Source organism: Nycticebus coucang, chromosome 5 (genome assembly GCF_027406575.1).
Source record: "Nycticebus coucang isolate mNycCou1 chromosome 5, mNycCou1.pri, whole genome shotgun sequence".
Classification (NCBI taxonomy): Eukaryota; Metazoa; Chordata; class Mammalia; order Primates; family Lorisidae; genus Nycticebus; species Nycticebus coucang.
Genome location: NC_069784.1, coordinates 132,161,562 through 132,179,179, shown reverse-complemented (window position 1 = coordinate 132,179,179; position 17,618 = coordinate 132,161,562). Strand labels below are relative to the sequence as shown.

Below are 17,618 nucleotides of genomic sequence, written 5' to 3'. Positions count from 1 at the left end.
CTCAGCATCTGCAGTGTCATACTCAAACTTAAAATTGAGAATCTGATAGAAAGAGGAACAAAATGGTTTCTTTAGTTTGCAAGGACAGAAAAAAATGTGAAATTCCACTTCTAACTCCTTAAGAATTACCTTGGTTGGGGGAAAGTCTCCTTCACTGCAGTACAGATTTGTTAATACATTATTGACAATTTAAGGAGTTAGGGCAATTAAGGAATTAAAAAGTAATTTTTAAATTTCCAAACTAACTTTTGGCATAAATATCATTATGAAATCAGTTGGCAGCATAAAAATCTCCCCTAAAAATGTTTATTTCTATCTGAAGGTCATGGCTGGGGGTGGGGTGAGCGGAGTTCCTGGATACCCCACGTGGTGCCAGGGCTCCAGGTCACACTGACCTCGCCACCACACAGCTGTGGACACACACCTGGGAAGAACAGGGGAGAAGCAGCAGCTTCAACCTGCTGCAAGATGGAAATGCTCACAGTCAATCAAGGGAGAAACACGCTGCATTGCTTGAACAGTAAAATAGTAAACTTGCTTAATTTAAGAACAAGAAAGATTTTATTCTTTGGTTGTTCTGTGCTTTGAAAAGACTTGAGATGCTTGGATAGGAGTGGAAGCTGGATGGTTTTCAGTAGCCCAGGTCAACATTCGCAGAGCGTCTATGGCATGGCAGACTCTGTCACAGCACAGGGGAGCAGTGCTGCGGATGAATACGGGGGACAGTGCTGGCCCTGAGAAGCTCGGTCTAACTCACAGGAAGGCACTGAGTTTCTTCTAGGAGGTCTGTTTTCCCCCCATAGCATTAAAAAGTAAGAGAAAGATTTGCCTTAAGCAAAAAGATTTGCCCTAAGCAAATAGAATGTTGCCTAGAAATTTGATGAGGAACTGTATCTAGACTTTGAAAAGAAACTAAAACACACCACCATCAATTAGTGGGAATAAAATTACACCGAGGCAGTGAACATTGAGTTAATAACAGAAAAAAAGTAAGAATAATGAATATATAGTCAATAGTGAAATATTCAATCACACAGACTGTTCCGTCAGTCTACATCAAAGACGTAAGTTAGAAACCTCAGATCTTTGCAGTATAGAAATTCTGATTCGCCCTTTTGTGGCAGCACAGGAGAACACCACCTAAATGTCTGACCGTACCGCATCTGCTACGTACTTTTGCTGGGTAACAGTTCTATTTATATTTATAAAAATGCACTTACTGATAAATATCTCTCTGTGAAGATCAGATTCCAAAGATGAGATTTTCATGATTCTGCTGACAAACAGCTGTCAAGAACCCTGTGTTTGGTTGGACAAAACCCCCTAGGTCTTAGAAAAATGCAAAATAATGTTATTCTCTTTGTCCTACAAATATAGAGGAAATATTTGACCTGTCCAGCTTATCTCATTTTGGTCCACCAACATAGAAAAGCCCGTTCTCAGTCAGGTGTGGAAGCCTGCAAACGATGACTGTGACTGTGGAGAGGAGGGGAAGGTCCTGGTGTAGGATGGATACAAATGAAGGCTGGGGGTTGCTATTCAATAGTCCTAGAAGATCTCACCCAGGACGCCTTCTGTACAGATCTGACAGCCACAGAATGGTGCCAAAGAACGCCTCCAGCAACAGAACCCGTTCTCTGGCCCATGAGGGTCGTGCAGCAGTATCCGCTCTGTTCACAGTCCACGTCCGAGACGGGAAGTTCTTAGGGTTTCTGTTTCAGCGTATCTCAAGGACTAATTAAATCCTCATTACTACCTTCTAATTATTCAGACACTATGGGATTACACTGAGGAAGTCCCTGTTGGCTCACTAGATGAAAAGGGTTAAATAACCTATGTTGATTTTGAGGATCCAGGCCTAGTTCAGACTTTCAGAAAAGCGCCAGCATAATATGAATATTTAACTAGACACCACTGTGAAAATTAAAAGGGAATTCAATTAAAACGTTTTAGAAAAACTAATTCTGACCTCTCTACACCTGTCCAAATAAATAAGCCTTCCTTGAATGTTTCCCACTAATTGCTAATCCAATAAACTGGAAAAGCATTTCCTGGTTTCTTTAAGTGTAACATGTCATAGGGGTTAAAAATGTGATCACGCTAATGTTAATAATTATGACACTTATTTATCTACTCAGACGACTAGTCCACATTCCCTTCCAGACCTCTTGAAAAAGAGAGCAATATATTAATCAACCTTTCCTACTGCTCTTTATACATTTTAAGATACATAAAACTACTTACTCTAAACTTGTTAGCTATAATTTTCTTATAAAATTTGTTTCAGCCGTTTAGGGTTATTTTAACTGTTCCTCCCTTAGGGTAACCTAATTTACACTACTTGATTTTTTAACATGAGGTAATTTAACAGCAAGTCTGTACATTTTTAGATGAGGAATGCAGAGAGATTTGGTTTAAAATAAAAACCAAAAGGCAACATATTTCTACAAAATATGAAACTAAAGTTTTGACTTTTTTCTTTTAAATTTATATTAGTAATGAAGACGTTAAGAAGACCAAAGAATCGGATCTAACTTTCTTTATTCAGTCAGAAAGCAGCACAGTATTAGATCAAGTTTTATATCGGAAAACAGATGGGAACGTAGAGGCGACAATCCGACATCAGAAAACAGAGTCCCATAAACATCTCAAGTGTTCCTTGTCTTTTTGTAACCTGTGATTCCATATCTATATTTACTTGCACAAATACTTTTAACAGAAAATGTAAAACTGTAGAAACTTAATTTTACCTACATACAACGTGAGGAAATGGATTTGTGACTGATGTCCTTTGACAAAACTCAGTTCTAGAACTACAGATAAAAAGGGCATTGAACCTGGGGACCACAGGGTTAAGGGGAGCTCCTGCTCGGGCCACGCGGGCTCTGCAGTGACCTTGTAGTTGCCAGGTGGCTCAACCCCGGACAGCCTGAGGTCTGTACAGTTGTCTCAGAGCATACTATTTATCAACATACACGCCTCCTGAAGGGGACACAAAACTCAGGAGGACGAATGACGCAGAGCCAGACCTCAGCTGCCCGGGCCTGTAGGGACTTGGTTCCAGGCAGTGTGATAGCACTACTGTGCCCGGGAAGTCTTCATGGGAGGACTCAGACAATATCATACAGAAGTGAGCCACACCAACTCATCTCCGGGCAACAGTGTTTCTAGATTCTCTACCATTAAAGAAAATCTTGGGGGCAGTGCCTGTGGCTCAAGGAGTAGGGCGCCGGTCCCATATGCCGAAGGTGGCGGGTTCAAACCCAGCCCCGGCCAAAAATCACAAAAAAAAAAAAGGAAATCTTGGGCAGTGCCTGTGGCTCAAAGGAGTAGGGCGCTGACCCCATATGCTGGAGGTGGCGGGTTCAAGCCCAGCCCCGGCCAAAAATCACAAAAAAAAAAAAAAAGGAAATCTTGGGCAGTGCCTGTGGCTCAAAGGAGTAGGGCGCTGACCCCATATGCTGGAGGTGGCGGGTTCAAGCCCAGCCCCAACCATAAACTGCAAAAAAAAAAAGAAAGAAAGAAAATCTTATCTCCTATGGATACGTTAAGGAAAATGTGCATACTATGGAATCTATAGCTACTTACTATATTAATTGTTTTTACTAAAACAAAATAATTGTAAAACGAAGTGTTCAGCTAGGTTATTCCAGCACTCAGCGGGAATAGCAGAGGCGTTATCTTCTTACCTTACCTATCAAAGTCCATAGTTTCTGAGAAATACTTAAAAAAAAAAAAAAAGATACTAGCTCATCAATGTATTTTTTCTTTCCCGTTTTCTTTCAGCACTTTACTAAATAATATAAATGAAGTTAAATTACTTTTCAATACATGGGAATCAAGTTCTGGTGATTTTCTTGCCAGGGTTTTCTTAAATGTACTTTCCGCTGTTTGGGCTTTGGTCCACAGTAAATGATGGTAAAACAAACGTTTTTATTACTGTACTGAAGCATTAAAGTGGCTGTCATTTGCCATTTACATACCTGATTAAACATCATCTGATCATTGGATCAAATGTTATTAGGAGCTAATAGTTCTTCTTGAATTTTAACAAACAATAAAGCTATTTTCTTTTGACCCTTGCTACTTAGAGGAAATTTAGCTCAAGCATTGAAAAGCATCATCTAACATAAAAGTCATTTTGAAGACATGAAGGTTTCCTTTCCAGGGGCTGCCTAACCAACAAAAAAAGCACAAAAAGGAATGCACATAACATTTCTAGCACAGTCTTTCAGAGAAGAATTAGAGAATGGATATATTATCATAAAAATCAATTCAGATTTAGCAACTTGCAAAATTTATACTTACTATTTGAAGAAAATGTTCATCATAGCCACCTACATTGTTATGCATCCAGTATCAGTTACCAAAACTACATTACATATAATAAAGGTGATCAGAAGGAAAAAAATAAGCAGCACACTGACATGGCCGTTTGCACCCTGCGTATATCTTGCCTTGAAAGTGTATTAGTTAAAAGTTTAACTTAGCAAAGTTTTCTCACTCTTGTCCTGCCCTTCACATTTGGCTTTCTACATCCCCAAATTTCTTAAACATATGTCAGTTGGTAGGGGGTAAGGAAGATATTGTTCAAGGATCTAAGGAGATTTCTCTTTTTTTTCTTAGTAATAAAGGCTAAGAACTGTAGAACTTCCAAATAAGGGACCTCTTACTCTTTAGCACTTGTAAAAGAAGAATTGTACCCTTGGGAGTGACGTTACAGGTCACGGTGAGGACTAAATGAATAACAAACATTTTCACCTCAGTCCTGGGCCTCCTGGGTAGATGCCCAATGCGTGGCAACTTCCTCTCTCCCCACCTGGACCCTGCAACACAGCACAGGTGCGCCCCGTGGCTGAGGGTGAGAATTCCCGTTTGGTGCCGGCGCCTTCTCCATGGGCTTCTGTAATGTCTTCTCTTCAAAATGACCAGAGCCCAAAGGAACGCACACAGAGCAAGCAACGGGGGACAGACGGATGGACAGTTGACATTGGGTCGCTGGGGAAGTCCGAGCAACAAATGCACACACTCACACAAATACGGAAACCTGCCATCCCAGTATTATAAGGCAATGATTCTCAAGTGTGGTCCTCCAGCCATCAGCGTTAGCAATACTTAGGAACTCCTGTGTGTCCCACCCCTAATCTTCCAACTCTGAAATCTGGAGACAAGGCTCAGCAACTCTCCAGGGTTTCTCATATATCCTGAAGTTTGAAAACCATTATTAAAACATAGAGTATTGTCTCAATAAGGGAATTAAAGTATTAACTACACCTTAAATTATAAGTCAAATACATAAAGGTATTAGAAAAGGAAAAAAAATCACATTTTATCTACATGCTGTATAGCTAGGACCCACTCAGTTTCCCTGGCGTTACTTTCTGAATAATACCCTTTTGAGTTTGTAACAGCCAAAATCACTTAAACATTGTAATTCCAACTGGAAGAAATCATTATCAGTACAACTCACATAGAAATAGTTACGAAGGTTACGCTGGCTATCTCTGGGCCCAGAGAGGCAGGGAGGGAAGGAAAGTGACACCCCCACCGTGCAGGATGCAGCAGTCAAGCCTGGACCCACGGCCAGGGGAAAGGACTGACGCGGCACCCGGGGGGCAGGGGCCAGTCTCGGCACCCGGGAGGTGACAGTCTGGGTTACCGTTACCACTATAACCACCTACAGCAGCTTTACTATTTGAGGGGACAAAGAGGACAGAAGTAGACAGAGGGAGGCAACAGCTAAGGTGCTGTAGGGCCAGCATGTGGCAGAGCTGAGGACAGAGTCGGCAGGTGTGGGGCAGCTTGTCCGGAGGCTTCAGGAAAAATCCACATTCTCTTTCCTGGCTCTGGCACTAGCGAGTGCCTGAGAATGAGGAAGTCACATCAACTTCAGACTATCTAGTGGACTTCATAATCCAGGGGTGTCGGACCTGCGGCAGACTGTTTTGCTTATCTGTGGAGTCAGATATCATGGAAGGATGCGTGGACCTTGTCAGGGGCTCATCAGCTTTCCTCAGTGTTTGTGTATTTAATGTGTGGCCCAAGACACTGCTTATTCTTCCAATGTGTGGCAGAGGAAAAAAAAAGGTTGGGCACCCCTGATTATTATAATCATTTAGGTCTGCTCCAGTTCTGAGAGTTTATAATTTTATAATGCAATGCAAGGTCTTACTATGGGTTTAAAATCTTACTGCTAAATATTATAGAATAGGCAGTTGGTCTAAACAGCTAGTTACACACAAACACTTAGCATTTTATTACCTTAGCACTAATACCCAAACTGAATCTTTCACAGTGTATTTACACAGATCAAATGTCAGACCATACCCATATATTAAGAACTATGCTTCATGGTGCTATGTGGACATTTATATTCTTTGGTCCTTGAACTGCACTTTGGTAAAACTTCACTCAATCTGCAAAGAAAGCGTTCTCCCTCCTCTCCATGTTTGTTGTTAGAGTTCTTGTTTATTTCTTTCATCTGATAAGGAAATATAATCTCCTTTAAAAAATAATACTTTACAGGAAGATGCGTGGGTAAGTCGACTCAGTCTGCAGGTACCCAGAGCACAGTGAGTGAGACGCACGCTGGGGACTGACCTCTTTCCTGCGGCATTGGTGACTGGCTCAAGGCGGGGTGGGAACTGGATTCTGCCTGGCTCCCCGGTGGCTGTGGAGGCATCTGGCTGCCTGTGAAACACAGGAGGGAAAAGGGCAGGGGGAACCTCTGCATTAATACTGCAAGACCAAGACACAACTACATTTAATGTTTATGATCACAAAAGGTATAGCCTCATACAGAAAAAGCCACAGCGTGAAGAGTGTATCCTTTTTTCTGTAAAACAAAGAAGAAACATTAATAAACACATTTAGCAAAAGACCTGCTGAAAATGTGGTTTGTTACTGAATGAGTTCCCAAGTACACAGACGGATCCACTTGGAGCTACAATCTCTGCACTCAGCTTCTTCCATGCACTAAATAAAGTCCAAACCTGATAAGCCAAACTCATCCCCTGGAATCTAAACTACTAATAGTTTCCAGATGGGCGAGTACACAGAGCGGCCAACAACTACTCGGTATCAGTAATTCCTTAAAAAACTTCACAGTCAGCAAATTGGAGATTTAACGTAAACTTAGAAGGCCTCTATTAAAAACCATAAAATATACGACTATCAAGTGTTGTGTATATGATCATTAAAGAAGGGAATATTATTCCCTATCTTTGTTGATCTTTATTGCTACTACAGGAATAGCTACCTATTTACTTTCCATTTATTTAATGTTTGTCCAGTTTGTCTTTTTGAGGTATGCAAGCTCCTTGAGATAGGAATTGTGTCTTTTACTCCTTCAATCCCTCCCTTTGTCAAACAAATATTTAATAAATCATAATCTGAGAATATAATTTAAGTGAAAAGACATATCATTTGAAAAAAGATATGAGTCAGATGAAGGCAGGAGATGGGACTTTGAAATTTAAAAATCATCAGAGGTAGTTGACAATCTCACTTTCTGGTGCAGAGGTTTAGATACATTTCTACAAATAAAAATAAATAGATTTAAAAAGGCAGCTGAATATAGCAAAATCCTCAAGGTACTAGCTCTCACAACACAAGGACCAGGCTGTTTTATCTCCTCCTTCCCTCTTTCCTTTAGTGAATTGGAAAGACAAAAACATACACACAAAGAAAACTCCGCGGGGCTCTCTGGAAAGGCGGTGGCGTGAGCACATTAGATCAAGCTAGGTGCTCTGCCCCACAAGGCAGACCTTCCACGGTTCCATGTATTGCTACAAAGAATCACAACTGAGCCAGTGGTGTGTACAAGCACACACCCAGTGGTGTGTGCTTGTAATCCTAGCACTATGGGAGGCTGAGGCAGGAGGATCCTTTGAGCCTAGGGGGTTTGAGGCTGCAGTGAGCTGTAATCAGGCCAACAGAGCAAGACCTTGTCTCAAAAATCAACAACAACAAAAGAATCACAATGGAGTACAGAAGGGAACGATGCCCTGAAGATCACCACCACGTCATCACTTCATCTGCGGGAAGGTCATGATGCACACAGCACACAGCCTGGAGTTGACAATACACAACAGCTCTTGCCGTGCCACACAGCGAGGCAGAGCAGGGAGGCACGGTCTGGGAGTGTCTCGGCACTGTCACCCCTTAATGGTTCTAACAGGTTTATCTGCAACTCCCAATGAGGCATGGGTATGACCATCAGTTTAGATAATAGCTATAAACCGTTGTTGAAATCGTTGAAACAGTACTGTAAATTACATCTCAAATTGTTATTAGGAGTTCATAATAACACTTCTTCTATAGAAGAAGGTAAAACTGACCTATGTATTTCCAAGTGTTCCTGAGTGTTCAGCAGCCACTCTCATTCTCAGACGATGTGAAAAGCAAACACCAGACTTATGAACACTAAGACATATGTGCTGAGAAACCCCAGGAGCTGCTTTCATGTTAGAGCCACAACCAGTGGGGTAAAAGACCTGGACAAACGGCACAGACTTTGCTTGACCATTCACATAGTCTGAGACCTCTATTATAAATTAGTATTAGGACCAACTAGTTAAATGTGAAGTAAAAAGCACTTAATATTCTGGACCAAAATAATTTCGAGGGTAAATACTGCTCACCAACTGGGCCACAGATCTATGAAAGTCGCTGTGCGCTCTGGAGGGTCTGGTGCATCCTCTGAGATGCCGTTCAGCTTCCCAGCTACAGTCCATTTAGAAATTTAAAGCACTCTGCAGCCAGATATGGACTTTTAAAAATGTCACCGGGGAATCAGTGAGACGGGAAATGCTTACAATAATCACTTCTGTATGGCAGACTGGATTCATAGACTCATGACAGTAAAAACAAACAGTAATTTTATGTTAACACAGGGCACCCGACTCAAGACTGTGCATGCCTGAGGCACTGTCTCGTAGACAATATTTAAGTAAAAATAAAAAAGGCAGAAACCCATCCCATGATTCATAAAATACTGCCACAGCCCACAGCACGACTGTCTGGGGCAATGCTAAGACAGATGTCCATTCACAGCAATGAGAAAAATCCATGTATTAAATTTGTCCCATTACACAGACGAACAAGAGCTCTTCCATGATAAAGACAGCCTTGGCCAAACCATTTTAAGTTCCCCATTATCTTCTATCTATCTATCTATAGGTTCGTAACTCCTAAGTCACAGTTACTACAACCTAGCAACTATGGTTACTAAGAAATAACTTCACCCTCCACAGACAGGCATAAGCACGGTCACAGTAGATGATGACTTAGAAAACGCATTTGAGAAACACGATATAGGAGATTCTTCTGTGTCCACCATCTGTATAAAGTAGGAAATTCAGAGCCCTTTGAACTGAACAAATTATGTAAATACCAACAAAACCATGAACATTTTTGATTTTTAAATGACACGTTAGTCATTAAGTAAAATCTTTCAAATAAAATACGGTAATAAAAAGGAATACTGCCACACACAGTGAACAAACGGACTCTAGGAGAGTCCTCTTACAGTACATGTTTTTAAAGAAAGCTCTACGTTCTTCCCTTACCTGTGTCTATAATGATGTAAGAACATGGGAAAAAAATAATAGCTGGAAAAAAGCGCAAATTCCACCATGTTAGACTTACACATTCTGCGATTACCACGACCACAGTAATATGCACAATGGTGGTGCAGCAAACTAAAATTAAACATCAGTGAGTTACCTGAATTTCTACTTTTTCTGACTTAAAATTCTCAGCCTGAATCTACATAATGATTTTAAAGACTTTTATTTTTAATTAATTTTAGACCTAGAAAAAAGTTACAAAAATCAAAAAGTTACCATAATTTTTTTAACCATGATATAATTCTCCAGATGAGAAACCTAACTAAAGACTTTATTTGAATTCCATTAACTGTTCCACTTCCTGTCTTTTTTCTGGGATTACCTCACAATATGTTTTATTATTTCTTAGTTTCCTTCATTCTACAAGTCCCCCAGTTTTCCCTTATGTTTTATGACCTTGACTCTTTTGAAGAATATAGATATTTTCTAGAATGCTCCCCAGTTTGGTTTGGTCTGATTATTTTTCCATCACCAAAATGAGGTCATGCATTTTCGGAACTTCTGTCTGGGGGTTCAGATGCTCGGGTCTCATTTCTGGTGATGTTCACCCCCATTTCTGTGTCAAGTCAGTGCCACTGAGTTCCTCCATGTTAAAGTTACTGTTTTCCTCTTTGTAGGTAAATCTCTCAGGAGAAAGATTTGAGACTGTGTAAATCCTGTGTTGCCTCCAACCACTAATCTTAGCACTTGTTACGATATTTATCATGGTGGTGTTGGCCAACAGTGATTCTCTATTTCTCTCTCTTTCCCACATTTCCTAACTGGAATTCTATAGTGAGGAGCTACCTCTTCTTCCTCATTTGTTTACTAGACTATTTTTTCTATCCATAGGACCCATTGTGGCAGACACACCCTTAGACGGCCTCTGATGAGTAACACCGTGTGTGACACCCTCCTTTTGACAGAGGGTAGGACTTGTGATTTGGTTTCTAACCAAAGAACATGACAAAAGTGATGGACTCCCACTCCTGTAATTATGTTCTGTTACACGGCAAAGGTAAAGGGATTGTACAGACACAATTACATCCCCCAGGCAGAAGACTTTGAAATGATGAAAAGGGGAGAAGGTCCTGTAGGAGCCTGGCTTTAAAAGAGGGCTCAGCGCTGTGAGGCAGTAGGCTTCTATGATGTGAGAACAGGAAGCTTCCAGAACCTGAGGGCCTCATCTTTATAGCCAAAGCTAAATGAAACGAGTAGACTCTTCTCTGGTCGAGCCTCCAGATGAGAATCCAGACCACCGTAACTCAGACAGCAGCCTTACGAGATCCGGGCAAAGGACTCAGGTAAGCTGTGCCTGAACCCCTGGCCAAGGGGACTGAGATAACAGACCTCTGTTCTTTTAAGCTGCTAAGTTTGCAGCAACTTCTTGCACAGCAATGGGAAATAATAAACTCATGGATATTTATTTTATTCTATGAGTTAAAATCCAATTCTGTCATTATTTTGTTCCTTGAATTGGTTTGGGCCATTCGAAGTTTCTGCTGGTTGGTTCTTGTGTTCTACCGACAAGCCTCCAGCCTATCATTGAGGCTTTCCTTATTTTTTAAAATCAGAGAATGCTCCAGGCTCATCTTATGTTCTTCCTGCCCCTGTCCTAGAATCAACTACTTATAGAATCCCTGAGTCCTTTTAGTGAAGAATGCTGCTCAGAGTCTAAGTTGGGTACCAGGCTGGGTCGCAGCTCCAGGGTGTTACTCCTCCAAGGTCCTCAGCAAACAGAGAGCCTGTGCAGGTGAGCCAGTCCACGCACACACACAGGTTAATTCTGATGTTCACTTGTGTGTGTGTGTGTGTAACTCTGAGTTTATACAAATATTTTTAATTTCAATTCAAAATTGGAAGGTACATTTAGCCTTGTTATTTATAACTTTCTCTCTAAGAGTGAAAAATCTAATGTTCACGATCTAAACCAATTTACTGACATGTTTGATTCTATCAATACACAAAGTAACTTTAGAATTACCTACACCTCTGTGAAAAACACAGAACTACTGATTAGTGTTTATATTCCATCTTGGGTTCCAGCTACATTCTTATTAGCTTTAATGATTTTGAATTTTGGGGGGTATATGAAATATTTCTCACAAGGGTCAGTTACACGAAAGGTAAGTACAGAAGTGTCACTCTCTCCATGTCCCTGGTATCCCATGCCCATGTCTCCTCCTTTCTACCCCCTTTCCAACTGTCCTCTATAAAAAACCAATCTGCTTGGTTTATGGTTTATCTTTCCTGCATCTAATTTGTATACACGAAAAGATACTTGTGTAATTTTTTGTTGTTGTTGTTGAGACAGAGTCTCACTCTGTCACCCTGGGTGACAGGAACTTGCTCACAGCAACTTCAAACTTTTGGTTTCAAGCAGTCTTCTTGTTTCAGCCTCCCGAGTAGCTGGGACTATAGGCACTTGCTACAATACCCAGCTGGTTCTACTATTTTTAGTAGAGACGGGGTCTCACTCTTCCTCAGGCTGGTCTCAAACTCTTGAGCTCAAGCAATGCACCTGCCTTAGCCTCCCAGAGTGCTGGGATTACAGCATGAGCTACCATGCCTGGCACTTGTGTATTTTCTTACATCAGAAAGCACACCCTGGGTATCTTTTGGGCCTTACTTTATTCACATAAGAGCATGTCCTAGAAAGGACTTCCTGTGAGTTTACATCTTCCTCATCAGTAAAACCAGCTGGCACTGCTCCCCTGTGTGAGCCTCTACCGTTGAGTCAGCAGCCTCCCATGCATGTGCATTTAGGTTGTTTCCAACATTTTTCGCATCTGTCTGTTCAGGGTAAATTCCTTAAAGTGGAATTACTGGTCAAAAGGTTATGTATTTCCAAATTGCCCTCCAGAAACTGGTTACTAGTTGACATTACCACAACCAATGCTTGAAGGATCTGTCTCTCCATAACCTAACAAAAAATGATGCTATTTAGAAAATTTTTGCCAGTCTTATACAGGAGAAATGGTATCTGTGATTTTTGAATTTGTAATTCTCTAATTTTGGGTAGGACTGACCATTTCTGCATGTTTCTTGGCTTTTTTTTTGCAGTTTCTGGCCAGGGCTGGGTTTGAACCCACCACCTCCAGCATATGGGGCTGGCGCCCTACTCCTTTGAGCCTCAGGTGCCACCCATTTCTTGGCTATTTTTACACATTTTCTTGTGAATTGTTTGTTCATGTCTTTCTCCAGTTATTTATTTATTATTATTTTTTTTTGTAGAGACAGAATCTCACTTTACTGCCCTCGGTAGAGTGCCATGATATCACAGGACTCACAGCAACCTCCAGCTCTTGGGCTACCGCGATTCTCCTGCCTCAGCCTCCTGAGCAGCTGGGACTAGGGTGCTCACCACCACACCTGGATAAATTTTTTGCACAGATGAGGTCTCACTATGTTGCTAAGGCTGGTTTTGAACTCCTAGCCTCAATTGATCCTCCTGCCTCAGCCTCCCAAAGTGTGTGCCTGAGCATTATACCCTATAATTTTTTTTAAATGTGGTCAAATTTACCAATCTTTATTTTTACTGTGTCTGAATGTTGAGTCACAGTTAGAAAGCTATTCTCTATACCAAGTTTTTCTTCTAGGGACAGATTTGATTTTATCTTTTAGCAACTGGCTCGCTAATAGTTTAATATCATTTATTAAAAACTCCATCCTTAGCCCACTGATTTGAAATACCATTTTTTCATTTATTAAATTTCACACACATCTGGCCTAATTCTGGACTCTCTATTCGACTCTGCTGATCTATGTGTCTATTTATGTATTGGCACCACGGCATGCTCAGCGATCCCGCTTCTATACCTTGTTGCACAGTCCGATGACGATAGGTCCCTGCCCTCCTCCTGCCCCGTGTTTTTCAGCATTTTCTAGGTTTCCTGTATTCTCCCACATGGATTTTAGTGTCAACTTGTCTAACTATATAAAATAGCTTACTGATATTTTTACTGGAATTGCACTGAGATTATAAATTAGGAGAACTGACGACCCGAGTTCACCTTGTGGGAGAGCTGAGGTCTTTCCTTTGTTCACGTCCACTTGAGCATCTGTCAGGTACATAAGGGTTTTGCACATTTAAAATTTTTTACTAAGCACATAATTTTCCTTATTACTATTATAAATGGGATTTTCTTTACCATTATGTCTTTTAACTCTTACTGTTTGTGTATAGAAAAGTTATTGCTTTTTGTATGTTAATTGTGTCCTATAACTGTGCTGGACCTGCTCACTGTTAATTTGCCATCGGTTCTATCATACTCATGCCTGTGGCTGGGTTCTCTTGTCTAACTGCACTGGCTATGCATCTAGTACAGAGTGGGCGGCAGTGGAGACACGCTCATTCTTGCCTCCTTAGGAATCCTGCTGGAACTGTTGACTTGTCATTGATTCTCTCACTCTCGGGCCTGTAATTGAGTTCTCTGCAAAGCTGCACTGGCCAACACATTGGTGGGTAGTAGTGGGGACACGGTTCATCCTTGCCTCCTTCGTATCTTAGTGAAATGCCTCTAAAGTTTCCCTATTACATAACTGAAACCAAGGTACACACATTTTATCATATTGAAAAAGTATCTCACAATTGCTATTTCCTTGAGTATTTTATCATGATTGAATGTTGAACTGTGTTAAAGGAGACTATTTTTGACCCCTTACTTGTATTTTCATGTTATATAAAGGGGGTCCATAAAGTTCATGTGCAATTTAAAATAGTTGTAACTTTGTAATTGCACACAAACCTTGTGGACACCCTGATTACTAAAGGAGTTAATACCAAACCAACTTTGCATTCCTGGAATAAATGCCACTTAGTCCTGGCACATTATGTTCTTAAGGTACTACAAAATTCTGTTTGCTAATGTTTTCTTTAGAATTTTATAATAGGATAGGTTTTGAAAGAAACTCTTGTAATTAAAAATAGCTTTTAAGAACTAGATCAAGATAATCACCAAACTAAATGTTTTTAGTAACAAAACACTAGGATTTTAGTGTATAAACAAATTGCAAGAAAACTGGCTAATATGTGTGTATATCTGAAAAATTAGCACCCACCCAGTAATGTATGACAACAGATGGCCTGAGACACAAGAACATTATAGCTTAATATGTGTCAGAGGGTAATACGTGGACAGTCAGCACTAACAATTGCTAAGTTCTCGTTTTTACAGGCCGACGCAGTATTAACAGTCCTCATGGTTCTTCACTTACTTTTGTGTCCTTGTTTCTTTCATGACTAGAAAGCAAGATCCAGGAGGCTGGGAATTCTGTCTTGTTCCCTCCATGGATTTCCTGTCTCCTGAACCAGCAGAAGAAGGACTCAATAAATATGTGCTAAATGAATGAAGGTGTGGCTGATTACTCCAGGAGCCAATGTCAGACCAACAGTTAGTTAGAGCTTTACAAATGATCAGTAATCATGTCGTTTAATCATACTGCTCTAGATTAGAATTAGCCAAACTTTTTCTGTAAACTTACAGATAGCAAATATTTTAGGCTTCACATGCCATTTTTTTTTCTTTGCAACTACTCAACTCAGCTGTTGTAGTTCAGAAGTAGCTACAGATAATACATAAACAAAATAGCATAAATAAAACTTTATTTACAAAAACAGGTGGTGGACTACATTTGGCCTACAGGCCCTCGTTTGCTGACTCCTGTTCTAAATGATAACATCAGTAAAAAGAAATACTCAGGAACACTCGGCTTAAAAGCCAATAAACAGGCCAGGTGGAGTGGCTCACACCTGTAATATTCAGCACTTTGTGAGGCTGAGGTGTGAGGTTCTCTTAAGGTCAGGAGTTCAAAATCAGCCTGGCAACATAGTGAAAATCCATCTCTGCCAAAAATAAGAAAAATTAGCCAGGCATGTTGCATGCTGCCTATAGTCTGAGCTACTCAGGAGGCTGAGGCAGAAGGATAGCTTGAACTCAGGAGTTTGAGGCTGTGGGAAGCTATGATCACACCACTATGCTCTAGCCAGGATGACAGAGTGAGTCCCTGTCTTAAAAAAAAAAAAAATCCTTAGCCCTTAATGCAAGTGTGGGTCTAAGACTTAACATGTACATTTAGCAGGTGAATTTTTAGATAAATTATCTAAACTTGGAATTTTATTTTCCCAACTCCTTTAGAAAAGACCAGAACAAATAAACAAATCAAAATGATTGCTCAGATGCAAACACAAAACTAATACTGTACCATGGTGTGAGACAGCAGCGCACACACCCGGATGAAGGGCTAAGGATTCCACACTGTCCTTCATTAAGGATAAAACTCCCTGGTTAATAATTCCTTCCTAACTTACTACAGCACACAACTGTGAGAATTCAAAAAGCACAAAAACACTAACTCTGAAATACAACCACCTTTGGCAAATAAGCCATTCATCCCCTTTTAAGTAATGTGTTAACTACGTAATACTAGTAGGCATAGAAATACCCGTGAGTGCTGTTTTTAAAAACTTATAGTATGGCCAGAGAAAAAACATTTCTTCCTTTCATACCATTACAGCTAAAAAGTAATCTAACATGGATTTAATTATCTGAGATGGACTACTGATATAATTATGCAATATGAACAACTTGGGAGTGTAAATGACAGACTGCTTGATTTCAATTTTAGAACCCAAAGTCTATCCTTCCAATTTCCCTACATTAGCTGACTTTGGGCAAAAATAAATAAAGGAGATAAAGAGACAGTAACATCTAGAATACATTATTTATTTGTCTTACAAGTTCTCAGATAAATTGGAGATGGTTAATTTAAATGTATAAAATAAGGGGTTAAAAAAGAGAGGGAGAGCACTTCCTCTGTATGGGGCAATAACTTCAATGCTATTATCCCTCCTTCAGAATTCCAAAGAATTAGCTTCTTATAATTACCATGAAATAACATGTTAAGCCATGGAAACCTGGACGATTTTCTTGGCCAATCATCTTAGTAAGGACTTCTAGGACACATAGGATCAGGAGGTGTTTAGTGATAAGTATTTGGGTCCTGTTTATAAATTCCTTGAAATTGACTAGGGTAAGACAGACTTAATTCTTAGAACAAGGAAGGTTTGAGAATTCATGTGAATTGAATTACCGGCTGTGACTGTTGCTGAATTTTGAGAAGAACTGAGGAATACTCCCAGTCACTTTATTAACAACTCTACCTTGGTCAAGTTCCTTTCCTGGAATGATACTACAAAATCACTGTTTCAGCATTAGCAAAGAATTATCAGCTTGAGCTCTTCAAGAATTCTTGGTGGTATCACTAAGTATTAGTGAGAAATTAAAAAAAAACACACGGCAGAAATTATTGCTACTGAATACCGAAATATCACGATTACAATAAACTTTCATCTTGCATGTCCCTCTCTTAAACAATTCTGCTGTGGGCGGCGCCTGTGGCTCAAGGAGTAGGGCGCCAGTCCCATATGCCGAAGGTGGCGGGTTCAAACCTAGCCCTGGCCAAAAACCACAAAAAAAAAATAAAAAAATAAAAAAAAAACAATTCTGCTGTATCCAAATTGAAGACATGGGCTGGCTTTACTCTACACTACTCCATCCTCATGGAAAGCTGCTCTAAGGAGAACACAGGTCTCCCCGGCAACACTCTGACTTGGAAGTCAGTTGAACAGTCTGATCACTGATACCCATGAGAGCCCTTTTGGCTAGATATCTTTCTACAGAGAACCTGAGGCACAGAAACTAAAAAGCCTCTTGCAAGGAACATGACAAATCAGGCAATACAAGGAAAAACAGAGACTTCTGGACTTTACTGTTCAGGTCACCACAAGCTTGGATTAAAGAGAAACGAAAGTCATAAAACATTTAGATACAGAACAGTCTCAGCATTAAAATATAACACTGCTAAGTGCCTGGAAGGTACAGGAAAATTGTGTGTTTGATTTTGCGGGGTGTGACCTCCAGTGCTGCCCCACCACAGCTGGTGGGCACAGAACATGCGGCTCACCATGCACGGCTGACCACGGTGCTGGCCAGCTCCACGCAGTTCAGA

At 40.5% G+C, this 17,618-nt stretch overlaps 1 protein-coding gene across 9 annotated transcripts in view; it reads right to left on the bottom strand.

Moving 5' to 3' along the window:
• ARID1B (AT-rich interaction domain 1B) overlaps window positions 1–17,618 on the bottom strand; it is a 420,254-nt gene that overhangs the window by 87,923 nt on the left and 314,713 nt on the right. For all 9 annotated transcript variants that reach the window (XM_053590570.1, XM_053590575.1, XM_053590567.1 and 6 more), the window contains one exon: window positions 6,601–6,690. In XM_053590570.1, coding sequence (XP_053446545.1) covers window positions 6,601–6,690 — 90 coding nt within the window. The remainder of the gene's footprint in view (window positions 1–6,600; window positions 6,691–17,618) is intronic.